This window comes from Pipra filicauda, unplaced genomic scaffold, assembly GCF_003945595.2.
Source record: "Pipra filicauda isolate LSUMZ 115617 unplaced genomic scaffold, ASM394559v2 scaffold626_size208873_pilon, whole genome shotgun sequence".
NCBI lineage: Eukaryota > Metazoa > Chordata > Aves > Passeriformes > Pipridae > Pipra > Pipra filicauda.
Window position 1 is genome coordinate 173,144 of NW_024104783.1, and position 23,387 is coordinate 196,530.

The 23,387-nt window shown below is 61.1% G+C and overlaps 1 protein-coding gene across 2 annotated transcripts in view; it reads left to right on the forward strand.

Moving 5' to 3' along the window:
- HIP1 (huntingtin interacting protein 1) overlaps nucleotides 1–23,387 on the forward strand; it is a 45,881-nt gene that overhangs the window by 20,495 nt on the left and 1,999 nt on the right. The window contains exons 1-30 of one of the 2 annotated variants that reach the window (XM_039388220.1): nucleotides 1,852–1,963; nucleotides 9,132–9,195; nucleotides 9,783–9,925; nucleotides 10,554–10,610; nucleotides 11,061–11,141; nucleotides 11,884–11,960; nucleotides 12,191–12,252; nucleotides 13,494–13,634; nucleotides 14,020–14,077; nucleotides 14,917–14,992; nucleotides 15,809–15,940; nucleotides 16,529–16,626; nucleotides 16,761–16,833; nucleotides 17,773–17,956; nucleotides 18,046–18,134; nucleotides 18,226–18,342; nucleotides 18,429–18,530; nucleotides 19,223–19,417; nucleotides 19,526–19,673; nucleotides 19,756–19,842; nucleotides 19,980–20,087; nucleotides 20,630–20,766; nucleotides 20,873–20,983; nucleotides 21,074–21,132; nucleotides 21,230–21,323; nucleotides 21,650–21,750; nucleotides 21,865–21,970; nucleotides 22,065–22,188; nucleotides 22,664–22,725; nucleotides 23,225–23,336. In XM_039388220.1, the coding sequence (XP_039244154.1) occupies nucleotides 1,946–1,963; nucleotides 9,132–9,195; nucleotides 9,783–9,925; nucleotides 10,554–10,610; nucleotides 11,061–11,141; nucleotides 11,884–11,960; nucleotides 12,191–12,252; nucleotides 13,494–13,634; nucleotides 14,020–14,077; nucleotides 14,917–14,992; nucleotides 15,809–15,940; nucleotides 16,529–16,626; nucleotides 16,761–16,833; nucleotides 17,773–17,956; nucleotides 18,046–18,134; nucleotides 18,226–18,342; nucleotides 18,429–18,530; nucleotides 19,223–19,417; nucleotides 19,526–19,673; nucleotides 19,756–19,842; nucleotides 19,980–20,087; nucleotides 20,630–20,766; nucleotides 20,873–20,983; nucleotides 21,074–21,132; nucleotides 21,230–21,323; nucleotides 21,650–21,750; nucleotides 21,865–21,970; nucleotides 22,065–22,188; nucleotides 22,664–22,725; nucleotides 23,225–23,336 (3,016 nt within the window). In that variant the 5' untranslated portion in view covers nucleotides 1,852–1,945. Of the gene's footprint in view, nucleotides 1–1,851; nucleotides 1,964–9,131; nucleotides 9,196–9,782; nucleotides 9,926–10,553; nucleotides 10,611–11,060; nucleotides 11,142–11,883; nucleotides 11,961–12,190; nucleotides 12,253–13,493; nucleotides 13,635–14,019; nucleotides 14,078–14,916; nucleotides 14,993–15,808; nucleotides 15,941–16,528; nucleotides 16,627–16,760; nucleotides 16,834–17,772; nucleotides 17,957–18,045; nucleotides 18,135–18,225; nucleotides 18,343–18,428; nucleotides 18,531–19,222; nucleotides 19,418–19,525; nucleotides 19,674–19,755; nucleotides 19,843–19,979; nucleotides 20,088–20,629; nucleotides 20,767–20,872; nucleotides 20,984–21,073; nucleotides 21,133–21,229; nucleotides 21,324–21,649; nucleotides 21,751–21,864; nucleotides 21,971–22,064; nucleotides 22,189–22,663; nucleotides 22,726–23,224; nucleotides 23,337–23,387 lie in introns of those variants that run through there. The other variant, XM_039388219.1, reaches the window with a different exon arrangement.

Genomic DNA, 23,387 nt, shown 5'->3' on the forward strand with positions numbered 1-23,387 from the left:
AAGAAATGCATCTGCCCCAAGAGCACTGCCCCAGGCTCATTCCCAGCCTCCAGACTCTGCTCCCAGAGGAATTTGGCTGCTGCTTGAAGCCATCTGGTCCAGGAAAACACATCTGGTCCAGCAAAAAAACCATGAGCCACGAGCCCTGAGGCGAGCAGTGCGGTGCTCCATCCACCCCTCCATCCCAGGAATCTCAGCAGGGGCTTTAACAGCCACCTGAGGAAAACACGACCTGGTCTGGCCCTAAAAGCTGCCCCAAGGCTGGGAGGAGCTGGCTGGGTGCAGGGCTGGGTGCTGGCAGGGCACAGGGGTGGCAGCTCTCTGTTCCCTGGGGGATGTGGGATCCTGTTATCTCATTAAGAGAGGCCAAGTCACCCTCCCGGAGTAAGTGGCTGAGCCGTGACTAGACTGCAGTAATCCCGAGGGATTAACGTGTTGGCCGGGCCGGCCCCGCAGCAGCACTTTGTTCTCCGGGCTCTGAAGCGTCTCCGCCGCCGCAGCCGAGGGGCCGGGTGGTGCTTTGGGGTTGCTTTTGGGGGATTCACGGAGTGATAGAAGAATTGTTTGCGTTTCTTTTGTGCCTCCCGTTGGAAAATGTTCCTTGAGGACAGGGAGCAGCTGGGAAAAACTAAAATCCTCCTGCCTGGGTGCTTGCCTGTGCCGTGGTGAGGTGGCCGTGGTGGTCAGCGAGCCTGTGAATGGTTGGCTCGGGGCACAGGGCTCGTTAGCACGCTGGTTTAATTGCTTTTGTTGTTGGAACCGAGATTCCGGCAGCCGAGTGGGCTCCGGGGCGAGGGAACCCTGAGCAGGTCCCGGCCAGACCTGCCAGTGTAGCTTCACCCCCAGGCACAGAGATGGGGCAGGGGATGGAGCTGGGGGGGAAAAACAGGAGTAGGAGGTCACACAAGGGTAGGAGGTCACACAGGGGTAAAACAGGGATCCCTGGCAGTGGGACAGGGAGTCCAGGCTGTGGGGCAGGAGGTGCAGGTGGCACGGGGGATGGGGCAGGAACATGGGGCAGACACAGGGGTAGGGCAGGGGGCAGAGAGTAGGGCAGGGGACAGGGAGTAGAGCAGGGATCTACACAGGGGTAGAGGGTCAGACGGGGGTAAGACAGGGATCTGGCAGTGGGGCAGGGGATCAGGCAGTGGGGCAGGTTGATGGAGCAGGAGGGTGCAGGTGGGACAAGGGATGATGGAGCAGGGGAACGGGGATAGGATAACAGATCTGTCAGTGGAGCAGGAGGCCAGGCAGGGTAAAGCAAGGGGTCTGGTAGTGGGGCAGGTGGTGGAGCAGGATGGTGCAGGTGGGGCAGGGAATGAGGCACGGGATGGAGCAGGGGGGCAGCGATGGGGCAGCAGATCTGGCAGTGGGGCCGGGGGTCGGGCGGGGGATGAAGCAGGGCTCAGGCAGCGGGGAGGACGTGGAGCAGGAGGGCAGGACATGGAGCAGGAGGGCAGGACGTGGAGCAGGAGGGCAGGACGTGGAGCAGGAGGGCAGGACATGGAGCAGGAGGGCAGGGCTCGGGCAAGGCTCGCACCGGCTGCCCCGGGGGGCGCGGAGCCCCCCTCCCTCCCCACCCTCCGTCCATCCTCCCTCCACCCCCCCTTCCGCCGTTGCCCCGCACCCGGCGCGGGGCGGGGGGAGCGCTGGGGGTGGGCGGGCGGATCTGCGGGACGCCCCCCGCCAGTGCCGCCCCCCGACGGCTCCTTTGTTATTCCGGCCGAGCAGCCGCGGCCGCGCCCCCCCCCCCGCCCCGCACCGCCCGTGCGCCCCCTCCCCGCACCCCCCGCACCCTCCCCACCCCCCCCCCCCGCTCCTCCCGCCCCGCTCCGCCGCCTCTGCCCGGCAGAACCTTCCAGCGCCGCCGCCCCCGGGGCCGCCGCCATGGGCGCCGCCGCCGCCGCGCCGCGCTGAGCCCGCACCGACCCCCGCAGCCCCCGCCATGGAGCTGGGCAAGGTGGTAAGTGCGCGCCCCCGGGACACCCCGGGACAACCCCCCTCCCCTCCCGGGGAGCATCGCACCCCCTCCGCCTTCCGCCCCCACGGACCGGCATCCAGGGGCATTCCGGGTTCGCGTCCGGGAAAGCTCCTACCCGGGGAAGTTCGTGCCCGCCTCGGTGCCGGCGGTTCGCGGTGGAGCGTCGCGGGGAGCGCGGATGGTTCGGGTGGCGGCCGCGGGGGGCTCGTCCCCGCGGTGATGCGGCCGGGGAGGGTTCGCTCCCAGCCGCCCACCCCTGTAACTCGCCTCCCCCCGGCCCTCGGCTCGGCTGGGTTCAGGCGGTGCCGCGAGCACCCGGTGTCCCCGCGAGCACCCGGTGTCCCCGCGAGCACCCGTGTCCCCGTGCATCCATGTCTCTCTCCCTGCTTCCATGCCGCCACGAGCACCCGCGTCCCCACACATCCATGTCTCCCTACATCCATGCCTCCACCAGCACCCGCGTCCCCACGCATCCATGTCTCCCTATATCCATGCCTCCACCAGCACCCGTGTCCCCACGCATCCATGTCTCCATGCATCCGTGTCCCCACGCCCAGTGCTGCTGTCACAGCAGCAGCTCACCCAGGTATAAGGGATAGAAACAAGTTTGGGGTGAAAAGCGGGGTTTTAGGGTCCGTTCCTGCAGGGAGCGTGGTCGTCCCTGCGCTGTTCACCCGGGAAGAGGGATTTGGCTTTTCCCGGTGCTCCAGCAGGTCCCTCAGGTGCAGCGTGGAGCCCATGCGGGTCCTGGCTGTTCTTGGCACCGTTGCAGGATCCAGATATCCCGGGGGATAATGGGGGAGGGATGCAGGATCCAGATATCCTGGAGGTATGACAGGTTAGGGATTCCCCATCCTGCTCCCAGGAGTTGCTGCTCACCCAGAAGCACTGCAAGGAAGAATTTCCACCAGCACTACCTTGGCACCACCCTGCTCCACATCCCAGCTTAATTTGGGAGCATCCTGCTAGGGTGACAGGCACCCTCGTGTTCCTGGAAGGAAGGTGGGTCCTGGATGGCAGCTGATCACAGAAATGCACATCTGGATATGGGCTCCTTAAATGTGCTCCTTTATTTCCTCCTGTCCCAAAAAATGCCCAAATATTTGCATCTGTTGGGAGGCAGAAGACTCCGGTCAGGACCACTGGGAATGTTTCAGGAATATTTGAAGGTGGTGGAAGACCTTCCTGGACCGCTGACCCTGGCAGACACAGCCACCCTCCCTCCCCAGACAGAAATCACCGCTGCTGGAAGAGATTATCCTTGCATAAAATCCCCATTTAAAATTAAAAGCCTGGATATTGGGGCAGCTCGTGGGAAAGGCTCGAGCCGGCTGGACACGTGGGGTCAGAGCGAGCAGTGATTAAGTGGAGAGAGTAATGAGGGGATGTGCGTGGGTTTTGTGGGGGGCAGTCATGGAGGGGTGAGGATCCTGGGGATCCTCCTGGATTTCTGCCTCGCCCCAGATCCAGCCCCCCGTGATGGGCTCTGGTTGTGCTGGGGGGGTTGGAAGTGCCCGGCAGCGGGAGCTGGGGATCCGAATTTTAAGGTATGAGCTTCCCCAGTGGTCACTGTGAGGTCTGGCTTATGTAGCCTTGCTTTTTGCTGGCTGTTCTCCCCAAAATCACTTTCCTCACCATCCTTTTTTTTTTCCTCCAAAGTTTATCTGTGTATTGGAAAAGTCCACGTCCTTTAAACTGGATTTAAAAACCACATGTCTGAGTAACTAATCTGCATAATTGTTCATTTATCTGCAAAGTTGTTCATGGCCCTGGAGAAACCCAGTGGCCCAGCACTCCAGGTGCTGGTCCCCCATGGTGGGAAGTGATATGTTCACAGTGGTGAGTTCTTGTCTCCGGGGTTGGTGGAGCCAAACCCTTCCCAGGATCAGCCCAGCTTTCCCTCCTGGCATCAGGTGTCTCATTGGAGCCTTCAGGACACACCATGGATCACTTGGGTGGTTGTCTTCCTTCTTTGCCTCGAAGGTGGAGGAGCAATGGGATCGTGCTGTCTCATCCTGCCCCAGCTCTCCTGGTGGTGTGGAAGTCAGGATTTTCTCTGGAGGCTCAGGAAGAGCCAGCAGTGGGTCAAGTCCTTGCACACACAGCTCATAGGAGCATCACCCTGTGGATCCCAACCTCTGCTGCCCTGGAGGAGCTGGCAGCTGGTGGGGTGGGCTGTCCAGGCACACTCCAAATGGGCATCCTACCGTGACAGCGGACGGGAGCTCTCAAGGCAAAGGCGTGGTGGAAGTCGGACAGCAACTTCCAGCCTCATGTGTCTCCTTGTGGTTGGAGACCTCCTGACCCTTACACCACCCCTCCAATATCTAGCCCAGGTGTTTTTTCCCTGGAAGCCCCACCTGTGCTGGAAGAGCTCCTCCATAACACTGCTCCGTTGGCATCGCCGAGCGCCGGAGGGGCCGGCAGTGGGTGCACCAAGGATGACATCAATCTGAAGTCATCATCCTGCCAGCCTTGGGAGAGCAGACTTGGAGGAGGCGATGCCAGGGCAGGTCTCTGCCAAGGAGAGCATCATGGTGATGCCATCGGATTCCAATGTGGCTCCCGGAGCCTGTGGCTGCCTTCCCAGTGACGCTGGTTTGGGGTGTTCCATGTGCAGGGTGTCCCCAAACACCCACCCAAGGCCCCCATGCTGGTGTCCCTCGGGATTCAGGGCTATCACTGGACACCTTGGTCCTCTTCCTGCTGGCATCTGGGGCTGGTGGCATCAGCATCTCCTCCTGGAGAGGGACATCTTGAGCCACTGCCACTGGGAGTGAGCTCGGAGGATGCAGCAAGGTTTTGGGGTCTCTATTGCTGGAAAACATCACTGCTCTGGGGAAAATGGTTGTTTTTGTGGCTTCAGCAATGGGAAATCTGAAACCTGTGTCACTGTGGGAATTATTTCTCATCTGGAGGGAGGAGGAGACGAGAAGAGCAGCAGCACCTTCAGGTGCTCACACAGCCTGGACAAGGAGCTTCATCCCTGGAGCAGCTCTGGCGTGTGCTCAGCCAGGAGAGGAGCACTTGCTTTCCAAACTCATGGGTCCAGCAGTGGATGAAGCCAAATAGCCTGGATTAAGTGTTGGGAAGGTATTTTTCCTGTCTCCTCACTCCATGCTCACAGGAAGCCTTCAGGACTGAGCGGGAAGATTGGGTTGTGCTGAGCATCCTCTTACCCGACATGTAGAAATATATCCCTGGGTTTTACATACAGCCAGCCCTGCTGGCACTGCCTTCCTGCCTTCCTGCCTCCCTTTCCCTCCAGCTGCTGGCGGGCACAAAGCCAGGCTCATTCCCTGCTCCTGCTGCTGCTGTCAGGCCATGGGCACCCGGCATGGGGGGAACCACGGCCACCCCAAGTGTCCCCAGGAGCTCCCACCAGTCCCCAGCAGGGCTTTGAGCACCCCTGGTGTTATCCAGCTGGCTTTGCTCCAGGATTTTGCCAGAAAAAAACCTTCCCCGAGCCCCAACAAGGCCGGGATTTGCCATTGGGCTGTGCTGATGGTGAGTAATGTTTAAAGAGACGTGCCCTCGGAAGAGCTCCCTGCACCCTGTGTCCTGCACACCTCCAGGGCCGGAGCCAAGCTTTGCTCTGCTGGGATCTGCATTTTAATTAGGCTCGTGGATTTTCCTTCCAGGCTTGTTGTAGTCAGGTCTCCCTGTTCACTCCCTTCCCGGAGCCCCTGCGTCTGCAGGGCTTGCGAGCGGTTTTCCAGAGGTATGCTCCGTCCCGGCTCTCCATTTATAGAAAGGAATTAAGGAGAAATGAGGGAGCATTGCTAAGAGGATTTGCACTGCGACTTACTCAGTTTCTCCAAATAATTTGCAGTAGCTCTGGATTCTTTAATCAACACTCATTTCCTTTTGGAAATGAAAGAAGCGGGAAGGCGTCGCGCTGCTCCTGAGCCAAGCTTGGCTCTTCGCCTCCGAACGGGACATGTTGGAATCAGAGCCTGAGAGCATAATCTGGGGAGACCTGATGGGGGGTGAGGGTGTGTGTGACAGAGGGAAGTGTGTCTTGGGGCTCAGAGAGTCTCTGTCGCCCTGTCCCGCTCCTTCCATGCAGTTTTGGGCTCCTCTGTCCCTGTCTGGAGCCGGCGGCCGCACGCCCGGACGTGTGACGTGAGCCAGGGACAGGGGGTCACCCCGCTTGGGGACTCTGTCCTGCTGTGGCCTCTGCTTGTGGGAGGGGCTGGGCTGAGTCTGGGGTTGGGGATTCCCATGGGGTTAGTCCAGATCACCCCAAGGGCTGGCAGAGCTCGTAGGCAGTGGGATTCGGCGCTGAATTCCCATGGGACAGGGCTATGGTGGCCCATCAAGCTGTGGGCAAGAGACCTTCCACAGGTTCCTGGGAACCATCTGGGTGTTGCAGAGGGAGGAAAAGGCATCTGGGCAGGTCCTACTGCTCTGGGACAGATAGTCCCAAACTGCTCCTCTCCCAAATGGCCTGAGCCTTTCTATGCTCATGCCAGTGGGATTTCCTTGCTCTGCTCAGTGGTGGAAAGCTAACGGTGTTTGTAGCATTCCCAGCCCTTGCAGTGTTCCCAGCACTTGCAGCATTCCTAGCCCTTGCAGCACCCATGGAGCCATTCTCCAGCCTGGCAGAGCCCCGTGCCCAGCCCTGTCCCAGGTCCTGCCCCACATCCACTGGGGTGTCGGGATTGCAGCGTCACCCCTCAAACCTCCCCTTGTGCAATGGCCCCTCCGGCCTCTCCTCCCACTTCCCTCCGGGCCTGTTGCACAAGAGGAAACCCCGGGGTTTCCTGTCCTGGCAGCAGGGTGGGGTGTGGGACAGCCCCATGTCCCCTGTGTCCCCTGCCCTGTTTCCTTTGGGCACCTGTGGGCACAGGGATGGGGGCTGACATCCCTCCATCAGCACAAAACCAGAGCTGGAGCAGAGCTGCCCAGGACGTGGCCTGGTGGGTCAGAAGGTGCCCTCTTAGGTTAGAAGCTTATAATTAAATTAAAATTCAAATTCCATCAGCTGCAGGCGTGGGATGGTGTTAGGAAGCAGCACCGGGGAGTTGGGGTGAAAGACCCTCTGTAAGAAAGAGGTCAGGGTTCACTGTCCAGGCAGCCCCAATTTTCCCTCCTTCCTGACCCAGTTTTGCAGCCAAATCACCCTCCATGACCCCACTGATCCCTTGGAGGTAACACTTCCAGCCTTGGTCCCTCGCTGCTGCTCCGTGTTTCTCTGCTTTGCTCATGTGGGCACTGCCAGAGCTGCTGGAGAGGCACTTTGGGCATCTCCGAGTGGCTCCCGGGATGGGACCCCTGCCCTGCCCTCCTGGGAATGCAGTGGGGACATGGGGTGTCCACAGCAACCAGGACAGGAATGTGGGATCCCACTTTACCCTGGAAAACCCTTCTGCCATCCACACAGACATCATGTGTGCTCCAAATGGAGTGGGGGGCTTGGGGATGGCTGTTGGGATACGGGCATCCCCCAGGCTGTTGGCACTGTTGGGATGTGGGCATCTTGCTCCAAGCCTCTGGGACACGGACATCCCTCTCCAGGCTGTGGCTGCTGGCAGAGGCACCTTCCTGGTGGTTTATGTTGGGATTTTTTTAATGCTGAATTGATTTATATGGTTTTCCTGACGAGGGGCTGTGGTCTCTGGGATGGGCAGAGCTGCAGAGGTGACTCCCACCTTTGTCCTCATGTGCTGGGAACCTGTTGCCTCCATCCAGCTCCTCGGGAAGGGGTGTTTGGTGGGGTCAGGACTCTCCATTGCCAGTGTTCCTTTCAGCTCTCCTTAAAAAAACAAGCTGAGATCCAGGTTCTGCTCTGGGTGCCTGGGATGGGTGCCTTGCAACTGGCAATACAGGTCTCCTGACACCCCAAAATACGCCTCCAGCATCTTGCTGGTGACCTTCACGGTCACCTCTGTGGTCTTTACTGGTCATGGTCACCAGTAAGTGGTGAGGGTGATGTGCCCTAGGGATGGGGCTGCAAACACCATGGAGCAGCAGCATCCCCACGGCAGAACTGGTTCATACTGGGACACCAGGATGCAGCTTCAGCTAAGGGGGTGCTCAGCTCTGGGATGGGAGTGCTGGGCTGGGGGTGCACTGGGGGTGAGGTCACTGTCTCGGCCCATCATTGTTCCTGCTCCAGCTGGGACATGCTTTGGTGGCAGAGGGACTTCCTGGGGGATTTGGGCTGTATCTCACCATATTTGGGGTCCTAAGGGCCCCCCCCAGCCCTGCTCAGCACAGAGTCACCGTGGTCTGTGGAGATGAAGCACTGTGGGGCCACCTTGGAGAGGGCCAGGAAGCAGAGTCACAGGATTGCAGTGAGGGAGGTGTTGGGATTAATCCCTCTGCTTTAATTGGTTTATGTCAGTAATGAGCTACTCCTGGCAGTGCTGAGCCAGATGGTTCCTTCCCTGGGCAGCAGGATCCTCATGGAGCAGGTGCCAGGGAAGCACTTGGCGATGCTGGAGCTTGGGGAGAGGGTGACCCCTAGCCAGCATCACTGTGCCCCCATGTAGGATCAGAAATGGGGTAGGGTTCAAAATCCTGCCTGGAAAATGCTTCCAGTGGCTGCCACTGCTTTCCATAGGATAAATGGTGGCTGGTTCTGCCCAGGCTCCTCAGTGTGAGCTCCCTGAGGTCCCCAACACCTGCACAGGAAGTCCTGCCTGTGGGTCCAGCTCCTCTCCCTCTAATCCATGGAGCAGCTGGGACCTTGCCAGGCAGCCCTGGAGGTGGTCCTGCCACTCCACTGCCTGATTTGCAGTGGTCTCTGAATTGTCCTCCCCACTCAGCTCCCCCAAAAGCAGAGTAGGCACCGCCAGCTGCTGCCTGTGATCCAAGGGCAGGGGAGGGATTCTCCTTCCCTCCGCCTGTCCCAGCGCTCCAAGGGCAGCAGAGGGTTCTTTGTGGGCACTGCTTTAATTGCATCGTTATTATCCCGAGTAAATGAGTCCTGGCAGCAGCTGAACCCGGCGGATGCCAACCACATCCCAGAAAGGCATCCGGGAAAGGTCAGCATCCAGCTGGCACGAGCAGGGCCGGGGACCTGGATGGGACCCAGGCACTGGCAGGTGCCGGCAGAGCCAGGGGGTCTCAGAGGGTGAGGGGGGACCAAGGGGGAGCCCAAACCCTTCCCATCTCACCCCCCTCCACCACTTCTCCCTTGCAGACCGTCAGCATCAATAAGGCCATTAATGCGCAGGAAGTGGCTGTCAAGGAGAAACACGCCAGGAATATCCTTCCCAAAGCTGGCTGCGGGACAAGGAGCGTGGGAGCGGGGCCGGGGCTGCTCGGAAAAGGGGCAGCAGCAAGAGGGAGTGTGGGGAGAGGTGCTGGGGGTGGTGGGATGGGATCTTGAGGGGCTATTGGGGGTGTTTCCACCATGGCACAGGTTCCCTGCTCCTACTGCCACAGCCTCCAAGTGTCAGGGGTGCCCAGGCTGGTGCTTCTGGCACTGCCATCCCATGGGAGGGCTGGAGGGGAAGGTGCCCACAGCAGGTTGGAGTCCTGAGGTAAGGATGCTTGAGCACACTGCCACTAAAAGCAGATTCCCAGTATCCTGGGCAGGCAGCTGGGAAGGCTTGGTGGGGGCAGAGCCACGTGCCATGGTTTTCCCAGAGTGGTGATCTGGGGCTGGGGGAGAGGGGACAGTGTGTGCCACCCTTGGGGACAGTGTGTGCCTGGGCTGGGCAGCATCAGCTCCCCGTGGTGGCCTGGCCCCCCTGGGCTCTGTGGGTACAGCTGGCCTTGGGTGGCCACTCTCCATCACCAAATGGGAAAAAATGGGAAGCCAAAAAGCATTTCCTTGACCATCCAGCACCGTGTATCCTGGGCACACACCACGAGAAGGGAGCCCAGACCTTCTGGTCAGTGGTGAACCGGCTGCCACTGTCCGGCAATGCCGTGCTCTGCTGGAAGTTCTGCCACGTCTTCCACAAGCTCCTCCGGGATGGACATTCCAATGTGAGTGCCCAAAGCTCAGCTCAGCCACTGCCCCGGGGCCAAATCCTTTCTCCCATGGGGCTGCACCGGGCAGTGGGAGATGCTGGTGGGTGGGTGCCCTCCTGGGGGTCAGTCCTGGGTGGGTACTGGAGTCGGAACCTTCCTGGGAGATCAGTGCCCTCCTGGTAGCTCAATGCCCTCCTGGGAATCAGTCCTGAGAGGGCACCAGTGTCAGAGCTCTCCTGGAGGGTCAGTACCTTCCTGGGGGCCAGTCCCAGGTGGGGACTGGTACCAGAGCCCTCACATAGGGTTGGTGCCCTCGTGGGGGTCAGTTCTGCATAGAGACTGGTGCCAGAGCCTTCCCAGTGGTGCCCTGCCCACAAACCCCTGTGCTCCAAACCCCGGTGCCGGTGGCAGTGCCAGTGCCAGAGGAAACCGCTCAGTGCAGGAGCCACCAGTGAGGGTCCTCCTGCTCCGTGTGTGGATGGGGAAACTGGGACACCTGGGACTGGCAGTGGTGACACCACCAGCAGGACAAAGGGCTGAGAATGCACCAAGACCTGCCATTCCTCACCCCAATTGCCAGCTCCAAGTGTGGGATGTTGTTTCCTGGTGCTCTGCCTGCTGATTGCCACCATCATTCCTCCAGGTCCTGAAAGACTCCGTGAGATACAAGAATGAGCTGAGTGACATGAGCAGGATGTGGGTGAGTGGCCTCCATGGTGGGGACACCCCAGGGGTCCCTTGGCCAGGCTGGGGGGTTGTAGGCTTGGGGGATTCTCTCTCCCAGGACGATCCAGGGGCTGAGCACAGCCGGGGCTGACCCAGGGCTGCCATCACCTCCCTGGGGTGGGTTTGCTGGTCACATTCGTGTCCCCTCCCACCAAAATCGAAGGCTTCTTTCCCATTTTATGGCAAAACCCAGTAAAACCCGGCTTTGATAGTCAAAAGCCACATTGAAACGTGCAGAGAAGGTGATGAGAAGGTCCTGACCCAAAGGCTTTCAGTGAAGCCAACCTGCATCCAGGGGCTGGGTGCCAGCGAGGAGCGTTTGGCTGTGGTTTTGGGGAGGTGAGGGAGGGGTCACTCACTCTGCAGGGGGAAAAGGCTTTTCTACAGCCTGCCCTGGATCTCAGCAGCTTTTTGGGGTCTCCAGGGCCACCTGAGCGAGGGCTACGGGCAGCTCTGCAGCATCTACCTCAAACTGCTGAGAACCAAGATGGAATTTCACACCAAGGTGAGCCCCCCGTCCCCAAGGCTGCAGCAAGGGGTGACAGGGACAGGACAGGGGCTGGCAGAGCCTTTCCAACGCTGTCACCCCCTTGGGTCCTCCCCTCTGTCATGACCATCCTGCTGCCTCCATGAAACATTTCCCAAGCTGCCAGTGGCCATTAAAATTGGATCAAAAATAGCCCAAGGACCAGCATTTTGGGAGTGGCAGGATTCATGGTGGCCCAGAGTTTCTTGGGGACACCTGGGAGTTGGTGGGCTACAAAAAGCATTAAAAGACCCTCAGCTTTGGGGTGCACCTCCCCTTCCAGCTATCCTAGGCGGGCAGAGGTGGAAGAGCTCTGCTGCAAAGAGGTGTTTTCTGTGCCCATCACCCTGGTTCAGTTTGGAGGTGTGATGTGACCTTCCCCAGAATGCCAGAGCTGCACGAGGAGGCTTTGCCCCTTGGGACAGATATTGTCTCCATCCCCTCCCAGCTCACAGCTCCTCCCTGCTCAGCAGGTTTCTCAGCCCAGGGAGAATCAGCTTTTCTTGCTGGGAAGAACACAAGCACCTGGATTAGGGATGCTGTGGTCACCCAGGGTTTGGAGACCTTGTGTTACCCCCCTTCCACCCCCACATCACCCCCCTGGCACATCCAGGAGCTGACTTTGCACCGAGCCCACAGGATCACAGTCCTGGTGCTCCCAGAGCTTTGTCTAGAGCAGGAAATCCTCTGGAACCCTTTCCCAACTCCTGTTTCCCCACAGAATCCCCGCTTCCCTGGCAATCTGCAGATGTCCGACCGGCAGCTGGACGAGGCCGGGGAGAACGACGTGAACAACTTGTGAGTGCAGGGCAGGGGGAGGTGAGGGAGGGGTGGGTGCAGCCAGGGGGGCACCACCCAGCAGGGATGGGACCTTCCACCTGCCCCACCTGCCCCAGCAGAGCCTTGGGAAAGGCTGGTGCATCCACACTGGAGCACCCCTCATCCTGCCAGGGTGGGACCTGGCACAGGGTGAGGCCCATGGGTGGCCATGGGGACAGTCCCCCACCATCCTTATCCCTGTTTCCCAGTTTTCAGCTGACGGTGGAGATGTTTGACTACCTGGAGTGTGAGCTGAACCTCTTCCAGACAGGTAAGCCCCTGTGCTACCCTGACAGAGGGTGGGATGAGGGCTCTCTGGGGATCCAGACCCTCCGTGGGGGGCTGAGCCAAGCTGGGGGGAGGCTCTGTGGGGGTGCTGGCTGAGGGCACCACAGCTCAGCTCTTCTGGGCACTTCACCTGAATTATGGTTCAACAAGGCTAAGCAGAAGGTGCTGCACTGGGGCAGGGCAACCCCTGGTATCAGTCCAGGCTGGGGGATGAAGGGATGGAGAGCAGCCCTGGGAGAAGGATTTGGGGGTGTGAGGAGATGCTCAACATGCCCCAACCACGTGCACTGGCAGCCCAAAAAGCCTCCTTTCTGCTGGACTGATCCCACAGTGTGGGCAGCAGGGGAGGGGAGGATTCTGCCCCTCTGCTCCACTCTGGTGAATTCCCACCTGCAGAGCTGCCTCCAGCTCTGGGGTTCTCAACATCAGAAGGACATGGAGCTGCTGGAGCAAGTCCAGAGGAAACCACAAAGGTGCTCCAAGGGCTGGAGCCCCTCTGCTCTGGAGTCAGGCTGGGAGAGCTGGGGGTGTTCAGCTGGAGAAGAGAAGGATCCAGGAGACTTAAGAACCCCTTCCAGTGCCTAAAGGGGCTCCAGGAGAGCTGGAGAGGGACTTGGGACAAGGGGTGGAGGGACAGGACAAGGGGAATGGCTTCCCACTGCCCGAGGGCAGGGATAGATGGGATATTGGGAAGGAATTCTTGGCTGTGAGGGTGGTGAGACCCTGGCACAGTTGGGCAGAGAATCTGTGGCTGCTCCATTCCTGAGAGTGTCCCAGGCCAGGTTGGATGGGGCTTGGAGCAACCTGGGCTAGTGGAAAGTGTCCCTGCCCATGGCAGGAGGTGGAATGAGATGGTCTCCAGCTGCTCCTGGCTGGTTTTGGAGCATCTCCTGCCAGCACACCCAGCACACTTGAGTGCCAGTGGGATGACAGTGACAGACAGAGCACAGGGGCTGTGTGTCAGCTCTGCCCAGGGACACTGCAGGAGTCAGGCTCAGCTGCAGGCTGAAGTGTTCCCAAGCCTGGGTGGGAGTCCTGGGTGGGAATTTCCCCTCCTGCTGAGCTTACCCCTTTGCAGGCTGGGTCCCCAGGGGCCAGTGGGTATCTTGCTCCAGCTGAATGTCTCTTGCTGTGGGTGACATTTGTGGATCTGGCAGACACAGCGTGGCACCCGCCAGCGCTGCTGGTGCTCCCAGATCCCGATCTCGTGCTCCCCCCCCGCAGTGTTCAGCTCCCTGGACATGTCGCGCTCGGTGTCGGTGACGGCGGCGGGGCAGTGTCGCCTGGCCCCGCTCATCCAGGTCATCCTGGACTGCAGCCACCTCTACGACTACACCGTCAAGCTGCTCTTCAAGCTCCACTCGTGTGAGTGTCCCCAGCGCCACCACCTTGGGCAGGGAGGGACACGGGGGGAGACACTGGGGGTCACCACCCTGCTCAGGCTGGGTTGTTCACCCCCATCCCCTTCCCAGCCTTTTTGGGGAGATAAAAGGGGTCACCAAGACAAGGCAGTGCCAAACCCACGTCCCTCAGGACCTGGAATTGTGATGGCCGCTGCCTGACCTCCGTGCTTTCCCCTTCCCTGGGCTGTGGTCCCCTCCTGCAGCGGGACACCAAGCCTGGAGCATTCGGACTCCCAGAGGAGGGTGGCCATCTCTGGGAAAGACCCATTCCCATGTGGCTGTGCTGATAGCTTGTCCCTTGATCCATGAAGACACCCAGTGATGTTTCTGCTTGCTGCTTCTTCCAGGTCTGCCGGCGGATACGCTGCAGGGCCACCGGGATCGCTTCCTGGAGCAGTTCCGAAAGTAAGTGCCCAGACCTGGAGTGCTGGTGCTCTGGGGGTGCTCCCAGGGCACAGAGACTGAAAAGCAGAGAGCAGGGATGTGCTGTGGCCTCTGGTATGTGATTATTCGGGGCAGCCAAAACAAAAACTGGCCACTGAGAACAGGGGGAGGATGTCAAGGTGCTGAGGGACAGTTTGGTTCAAAACCAAGGTCACAAACTGCAAACAGCAGATATCAGGGCTGGCCGTGGGCTCTGACCCCCCCCAGGGACTAACCTTGGGACAGGTATCAACATCACCGAGATCCCAGTTGGGGTGCTGAGGTGGTTGAGAGGGATGGGAGCCAGAACTGGTATGGTTGGGCACTGCTGCTCCTCCCCAAAACTGGAAATCCTGGAGGGAAGTACCCTGCTCCTGGGGGAGATGCTCCTGTGGGAACTGAAGGCGATGAACTGTGGGAACTGCAGATGTTGGCTCCAGGCTGGAAGCCTCACACCTGCTCGTGGGGGCTTTGGGTGGGAAGGGAGTAGTTTGAGTTGGAAGCAACCTTTGAAGATCATCCAGTCCAACCCCCTGCCGTGGGCAGGGACACCTTCCACTAGGCCAGGTTGCTCAAGTTCCAGGTTCTTCTCCCTGCCCACCAGGCCCTGGATTTATGGGATAAACCCTCCAGCAGTCAGTTTTTTCCAGGGGTGGGAGGCTGGCAGTGGGGTCTTCCTAAGACCTGCCCTGGGTTTGGTGGCAGCACGCACCACAGTCCCCTTCAGCCAGATGACACCTGGAGCCAGGCAAGGGGTTGGAGCTCCCCACATTGTCCAGGCTGGACAAGAGCCATCCGTCACCATTCCCTGTCCCTTCCAGGCTCAAGGACCTCTTCTATCGCTCCAGCAACCTTCAGTACTTCAAACGGCTGATTCAGATCCCGCAGCTGCCAGAGGTGAGACCCCACAGTCCCCAGTCCCCACACTCCCTGTCCCCGTGGCCAGGGGCAGCTCTGGGGTGGGTGGCACCGGGGGAGGCCCCAAAAAAGCCACCTGTCACCTTACCTGGCTTCCCGGGGCTGGTGGCAACATGAGGCTCATGGGCCTTGAGGATCATCTTTGCATCCCTCTCTGAGTGGTGTCCTGTGGGATGGAGCTGCTGTCTGACCAGGGGCTGGGATCCCTTCTCTCACCAATCCAAAGCCCTTGCTAAGAGCCATCCCCGTGGGTCCTGGCTCCATCCTGTGGGTCCTGGCTCCCTCTCCTTGGACCCTGCTTCCATTTCTGCAGGTCCTGGTCCCATCCCTGCGGGCCCTGGCTCCAACCACATGGGTCCTGGCTCCATCCCTGTGGGTTCTGGTTCCATCCTGTGGGTTCTGGTTCCATCCTGTGGGTTCTGGCTCCATCCCTGTGGGTTCTGGCTCTATCCTTGTGGGTTCTGGTTCCCTTCCTGTGCATCCTGGCTCCATTCCTGTGGGTTCTGGTTTCATCCTGCGAGTCCTGGCTCTATCCCTATGGGTCCTGATTCCATCCCCATGGACACTGGTTCCATCCCTGTGGGTCTTGGTTCCATCCCCTTGGCTCCTGGCTTTATCCCTGTGGGTCTTAGTTCCATCCCTGTGGGACCTGGCTCCATCCTTGTGGGTCCTGGCTCCATTCCCATGGATCAAGGCCTGTCCAGCTCAGCTCTGGGGCAGGATTTCACCCAGCCATGCCCTCAGCCCTGCAGCAGTGCCAGCCCTTCCCCTCACCCTGCTGCCGTCCCTCCCCAGAACCCCCCCAACTTCCTGCGAGCCTCGGCGCTGTCGGAGCACATCAGCCCCGTGGTGGTGATCCCTGCTGAGGCGTCCTCCCCCGACAGCGAGCCCATCACAGACCTGGTGGAGATGGACACGGCCTCGCAGGTGAGGGTGGCAGGGGCCCTCCAGCTCCGAGTCCGGAGTTACTTCTCCAAATCCACACCGTGATGGGGGCTGAGACAGCAGGGATGGCTGTGGGAACTGGGGGGTGTCACTGCTGGGGGGTGAGTGGGTGCTGGATGTCCCAGCTGGGAGCTGGATGTCCCAGCTGGGTGCTGGATGTCCCATCTGGGTGCTGCCAGGGCTGAGCCAGCCTGGATTTGTCTCCCAGTGCTGCTCAGTGGTGTGGTGCCCTCCAGTGATGGGCGAGGAGAGGTTTGGCTTTGAGCATCTGCCACTTTAGGTCTTCACCCTCCTCTCCACCAATGGTTGTTCCCTCACTGAGTGAGGAGGAGAAGGAGCATGTGGTGACATGGCTTTGGGGATCTTCTCCCCCTGGGAGTTAAGTGGAGATGGACCAGAGATGCCCCATGGCAGTTCAACACATTCCGTGCCCTGGGAGCAGTGGGGGGATCCAGTCCAGTGTCCAGGCAGCTCGTGGGCTGGTTTGGCGGTGACACTGGGGACATGGAGGGGGTGAGGGTTCCCGGGTGGTGGTGGGGTCACTCCAGGTCTGTCCTGCTCTTCCCGCAGAGCCTGTTTGACAACAAGTTTGACGACATCTTTGGCAGCGCCTTCAGCTGCGACCCCTTCAACTTCAACAGCCAGAACGGGATGAACAAGGATGACAAGTGAGCAGGCCGGGATCGTAGCAGGACCTCCCTTCCTGGAACGGCACCACAGCCGCGGTGGCACGGGGGACACCTCCCCTCCCAGGCCGTGCCCCCATGGCACTGAGGAGGTACCCTGTGTCTCTCCTTCCCAGGGACCGGTTAATCGAGCAGCTTTACGGGGAGATCGCAGCCCTGAAGGAGGAGCTGGAGAACTTCAAGGCCGAGGTGGGTGACAACCAGGCGGGCAGGATGAGACCCAGGGGCTCACACTGGGAATGTGGGGTGGTGGCTCTACCCCTGGATGGGCAAGATGGTGTCCCCATCTCTGCCCTGCCCTGTCCCCAATGGCTTCTGAATCCCTGCCCACCCTGGGGGTCTCCAGGTGTGCCAGGGGGCTGCATTCCTGCAGAGGGGGTGGGTTCAGCACCCTCAGTGCTTCAGCTGGATGCATTTGGGGGTCTGTGGGGTGGTACCCATGGCAGGGGCTGCTGGATGGTACTGGTAGGCATTGGATGGTACTAGTGGGCATTGGGCAGTACTGGTGGGCATCAGATGATACTGGTGGGTACTGGATAATACTGGTGGGTATTGGATGATACAGGTGAGTGTAGGATAGTACTGGTGGGTGTTGGATGGTACTGGTGGGCCTTGGATAGTGCTGGTGGGTATTGGATGGTACTGGTGGGTATTAGAATGTACTGGTGGGTATTGGATGGTACTGGTGGGCACTGGGCAGTACTGGTGGGCATTGGATGCTACTGGTGGATATTGGGCATTACTGGTGGGTACTGGATGGTACTGGTGGGCATTAGATGCTACTGGTGGGTGTTGGATGGTACTGGTGGGCACTGGGCATTACTGGTGGGTGTTGGATGGTACTGGTGGGCATTGGGCAGTACTGGTGGGTGTTGGATGGTACTGGTGGGCACTGGGCAGTACTGGTGGGTGTTGGATGGTACTGGTGGGCACTGGGCAGTACTGGTGGGTGTTGGATGGTACTGGTGGGCACTGGGCAGTACTGGTGGGTGTTGGATGGTACTGGTGGGCACTGGGCAGTACTGGTGGGTGTTGGATGGTACTGGTGGGCATTGGGCAGTACTGGTGGGTATCGGACTGGCCCGGTGGGCACCGAATGGCGCCGTCAGCCCCCGGCTGTGCCCGCAGAGCGCGCGGGGTGCGGTGCAGCTGAGGGGCCGTGCCAGCGAGCTGGAGGCTGAGCTGGCCGAGCAGCAGCACCTGAAGCAGCAGGCGCAGGATGAGAGCGAGTTCCTGCGCACGGAGCTGGAGGAGCTCAAGAAGCAGCGGGAGGACACCGAGAAGGCTCAGCGGAGCCTGACGGAGATCGAGAGTGAGCAGGGGGAGCTGGGACCAGCTTGGGGTGGGGGTGAGCCCCGTGGGGGGGGCCTGAGGGCTCACCTCGGTGTCCCCGCGTGGCAGGACGGGCGCAGGCCAACGAGCAGCGCTACAGCAAACTGAAGGAGAAGTACAGCGAGCTGGTGCAGAACCACGCCGACCTGCTGCGCAAGGTGGGCTCCCCAAAAACCCCCCTGGCACCCCCTCTGCCAGCTGTACCCCCCCGGGCACAGGGGGATGCTGAGCTCACTCTGCCATCACCAGAACGCGGAGGTGACCAAGCAGGTGACGGTGGCCAGGCAGGCCCAGGGGGATGTGGAGCGGGAGAAGAAGGAGCTGGAGGACTCCTTCCAGAGGGTGAGCGAGCAGGCACAGAGGAAGGTGAGTATGGATGGGGGGGCACAGCAGGGATGAGCAGGGGCCCCCCCATGGGGCACCAGTGCTGCCAACCTCTCCCCTTGCCGCAGTCTCAGGAGCAGGCAGAGGTGCTGGAGACGCTGAAGCGGGAGCTGGCAGCCAGCAGGCAGGAGCTGCAGGTGCTCCAGGGCACACTGGAGTCCAGCACGCAGGTGAGAGCGTGGGGGGGGGCCCTGCAACCCCTCACACAGCCCTGGGGTGGGCAGCCAGGCCTTACCCTTCTGAGACATGATACCCACCACTGGCCTGAGAACCCTGTCCTCTTCCTCTCCACATCTGGGTGGGTTGGATGGTCACACCACGGGGTTTCGTGCTCCTGGGTGCAGGAGCATGTGGAGCAATGGGCTCCAGCAGCAGGGATCATTGAATAAAAGCCCTGGAAGAACTCTGCGCGTTGTAAACTCAGGCAGCAGTGTGCCATCACACTGCAAGACATGCCAGAGGGTATCCCATGCCTTTGGAGATGTGGAGCATAGCAGGGATGTCTGGGCTTGGCGGAGGAGGGAGAAGCTGGCAGGAAAATGCAGTTATCCATTCCCAGGGTGGGCAGACACTGCAGCAGGACAGGGATGGGGCAGAGCTCCAAGGCCACAGCCACAGTCCGCATCCATTCCTCCATCAGGATGGTGGCGGTCATGATAAAAGTGAATTTTCACTGAATAAAAGTGAAAGGGCTCCCTGGGAGCCTCGGTTGTCACCAGGTGAGATCATCACTGCCAGGTGGTGATGCAGGGCTGCGCCTGCAGGGACAGTGGGGGTGGCCCAAGCCTGGACCAGGAACCAGACCCCAGACTGGAGGGTTCACCCTCGGCACAGCCCCAACCACCATTTCATGCCCCCCCAGGCGGGAGCGGAGCAGAACTCCCGGATCAGCAGCCTGGAGCAGGAGCGGGACCGGCTGAGCCAGGCAGCGGAGCGGCACGGGCAGGACATGGCAGCGCTGCGGGCGGAGCTGCAGCAGCTGCGGGACACGCTCAGCCGGGAGCAGGAGAGCAGCAGGAACGAGCTGGAGTCGCTGCAGACCCAGCTGAGAGACAAGGTACCCCGGGGCAGCCCCATCCCTCCAGGCCACGGGGGTTCGGCAGGGCTGGGTGAGGGGGATGCCGGTGGCACAGCAGGGCCCCCGACACCCCTGTGGGGTTGGCAGGAGGGCGCAGAGCAGGCGCTGCAGCGGCGCCTGGCCGAGGAGCAGCGGTCCCTGCTGCGGGGCACCGCCCGCGAGGCCGAGCGGATGGTGCAGGATGCCCTGGCTCGCATGGAGGATCCCGCCCACATCGGCTGCACCGGCTCGGCAGGTGAGGCTCCCAAACCGGGCGTTATCCCGGCCTGCCCGCTCCCTGCCGGCCAGGCTGAGCCCTGCCTGCCGTCTGCCTGCAGATTGCCTCCTGTCCCGCACGCTGGCAGCCTCCGAGTGCGTGGAGCGGCTGCGGGACGCGCACGGCAAGTACCTGTCGGATGGCACAGGTGAGAACGGGCAGCCCTGGGGGCGAGGGCACAGGGGCAGCCCTGGGCAGGGGGAGGGCACAGGGGCAGCCCTGGCATGCAGGGCTGGGTGGGCAGCGTGGCGGGGGCTGAGGTGTGTGCCCCCTGTCCCGCCGCAGCCGTGGGCTCCCTGCTGCCCTGCCTGGCCCTCTTCGCCCACCTGGTCAGCGACACCCTCCTGCAGGGCAGCGCGACCTCCCACATGGCCCCCGTGGAGCCCGCTGACCGTGAGTGCTGCCCCACGGGCAGGGCATGGCGTGGGCAGATGCCAGGGTGGGGAGGAGGCAGGGATGGGCCAAGGTGGGGAGGAGATCAGGGCGGGCAGAGGATTTGGTGGGCAGAATGCTGGGATGGGCAGGGGCTGAGTAGAATTCTGGGGCAGGTAGGGGCCAAGGTGGGCAGGGGCTGGGGTGGACAAGGGTCATTGCAGGCAGAGGACAGAGTGGGCAGGATGCTGGGGTAGGAAGGATTCTGGGACAGGAAGGGGCTGTGGTGGACAGGGGCAGACAGGGCCAAGATAAACAGGATGCTGGAGCGGGCAGGGATTGGAACAGACAGGGGTTGGGGTGGGCCAGGACCGAGGTGGGCAGAGGTCATGGAATGCAGGGGACTGGGAGGGAAGGTAGCTGGGGTGAGAAGGTGCCAGGAGACCAGCTGGGCAGGATGCTGGGACAAGTAGGATCAGGATGGGCAGGATGCCAGGGCAGGCAGGGACCAGACACCTCCATCCCTCCATGTGGCCCCCTCACCCCCTGTGCTGCCAACCCAGGTCTGCTGGAGCTGTGCAGGCAGTGTGGCAGCGAGGCCCTGAGCTACCTCAGTGCCCTGCAAGACCCAGGGACAGTGGCAGGTGCTGACTGCAGCCCAGTGACAGCCTGCCTGGGCCGGATCAGCACCATTGCAGAGGTGGGTGCCCCCGGAGGGCTGGTGAGATGGGGTCAGGCTGTGGTGGGCACCGCCAGAGGGGCTGTGCCACCCCTGGACGTTCCCTTTCATCCCATCCCGTCCCCAGGAGCTGCGTCCCAGAGGGCTGGATGTCAAGCAGGAGGAGCTGGGTGACCTGGTGGACAAGGAGATGGCGGCGACGGCCGCAGCCATCGAGACGGCGTCTGCCCGCATCGAGGTGAGGGCACCCTGTGCATGGGGAAACCACGGGCACTGTGCAGGCCTGCCACAGGGCACAGGGCTCAGCACAGCCTCTCCCCCCCACCAGGAGATGCTGAGCAAGGCACGGGCCGGTGACACTGGGGTCAAACTGGAAGTGAACGAGAGGTGAGTGTTGGTCGGGGAACTGGAGAGAGCCGGGCAGGCAGGATGGGACTGGTGCCGCAGGCACCCCACAGAGGGCTCAGAGGGGTTTGTCTCACAGGATCCTGGGCTCCTGCACGGGCCTCATGCAGGCCATCCACGTCCTGGTCCTGGCCTCCAAGGACCTCCAGAGAGAGATCGTGGAGAGTGGACGGGTGAGCTGGTACAGGGGTGCAGATCAGAGGTGCTTGGCCAGCCAGGGGCCACCACACACTTGCTGGAACATGTTGCTCCAACCCTTGGCCCATTGGAGCATCCCCACCAGCTGCCAGAAGCTGCTGCCCCAGCCCCAGGGTCTCACCCTGTCTCTGATTCCCAGGGTGTCACAGAGATCTTTGATCTCCCTTCCCATGCAAACCCCCGTGCTGGGTGTCTCCCCAGCTCCCACACGTATCCGAAATGACACCCCGACCTCCTGCTTTCCACCAAGACTGGGGATCTGGGGGTCCCCTGTCCCCAGCCATGCCTTTCCCCATGGCAGGGAGCAGCATCCCCCAAGGAGTTCTACGCCAAGAATTCCCGCTGGACCGAGGGTCTCATCTCCGCCTCCAAGGCCGTGGGCTGGGGTGCCACCGTCATGGTGTAAGTGCCACTGTCACCAGAGCGTGGAGAGGATGGCAGAGTCCTGCTGTGCCCACAGGGAGGGCACACAGGGGTGGCAGGACGATGCTCCAGCCCCTCTCTGCCCTCCCACAGTGATGCTGCCGACCTGGTGGTGCAAGGCAAGGGGACGTTCGAGGAGCTGATGGTCTGTTCCCGGGAGATCGCGGCCAGCACCGCTCAGCTGGTGGCAGCCTCCAAGGTAGGAGGTTTGGGGTGACCCTGGGGCACCCTGTGGTCACCCCAAATCGTAGGGCTGGTGGGGTGTAAGTGACCCCTCCTGGCTGTCCCGGCAGGTGAAGGCAGACAAGGACAGCGCCAACCTTTGCAAGCTCCAACAAGCCTCCCGGGGGGTCAACCAGGCCACAGCCGGTGTGGTGGCCTCCACCAAAGCTGGGAGGTCACAGGTGGAGGAGAAAGGTGAGTGTGGGGCTGCAGGGATTGTAAAGTCATGGAATCACTTAGGTTGGAAAAGCCCTCTAGGACCATCGAGCCCACCACAAACCCATGTCCCCAAGTGCCACATCTACACAGCTTTTAAATCCTTCCAGGGATGGTGACTTCACCATTTCCCTGGGCAGCGTGTGCCAGGGCTGACAACCCTTTCAATGAAGAAATTTGCCCTAATACCCAACCTAAACCTCTCCTGGCACAACTTGAGGTCATTTTCTCCAAGCCTAATGCTTGGAGCACAGACCTGCCCCAAAACCTCTGCTCTTGGTCCTCAGCACCCTCATCTGGCTGTGCCCTGGTGGTCTCTGTCTACAGCTGCCCCTCACTCCCTGCCATGTGGATCCCTGCCATGGTGCCAGACCCTGCCAGCATCCTGGGAGCTGCTGGGGGGTCCAAGCAGGGAGTAGAGCTTGAGGGGTGCTGGTGGTGTCTTTCTCCACAGACAGCATGGACTTCTCCAGCATGACACTCACCCAGATCAAGCGTCAGGAGATGGACTCACAGGTAGGATGTTCCCGTATTTTGGGAAACGCACCCACTGATGTCTCGCTTGGGCTACCCAGGCTGGGGGAGAGATGGAGGGGCACCAAGCTGGGGGGTCACCCTGCCCAGCTGCCCCCAGGCAGCACCAGCATGGGAGAAACCCAAGGTGTGAAGGCCACAGATGGGTTTGCCCACGAGCCACGTGCAGTTGGTTCTCAATCCCTCCCCAGCAGCCCATGGCCTCCCCACAGCACCCACCTCTGCCTGGCACAGGGCAGCCCCAGGAAATTCCTCTTCCCAGGGTGCCCACATGGGTCATTCTGCCTTCACCTGCCTGCACAGGCAGCAGCCACCTGAACCCCACCCCTCCCCACGTCTGCTTGTCACCAGAGCACCTGTGGGATGTACCTCGGTGGTCTTTGGGCTCAATACCGGGGGGATAACAGGTGTGAAAGGGGGTTGCTCAGCCCCGCCCCGTGCCAGGGTGCTGGGTGGGCATGTCCTGGGTGGTGTCCCCCAGGTGCGGGTGCTGGAGCTGGAGAACCAGCTGCAGAAGGAGCGGCAGAAGCTGGGGGAGCTGCGCAAGAAGCACTACGAGCTGGCCGGAGTGGCCGAGGGCTGGGAGGAGGATGGTGAGTGCTGCCAGCCCTGCTCCAGCTGGGAAACTGCTCCGGGAAGGAGCA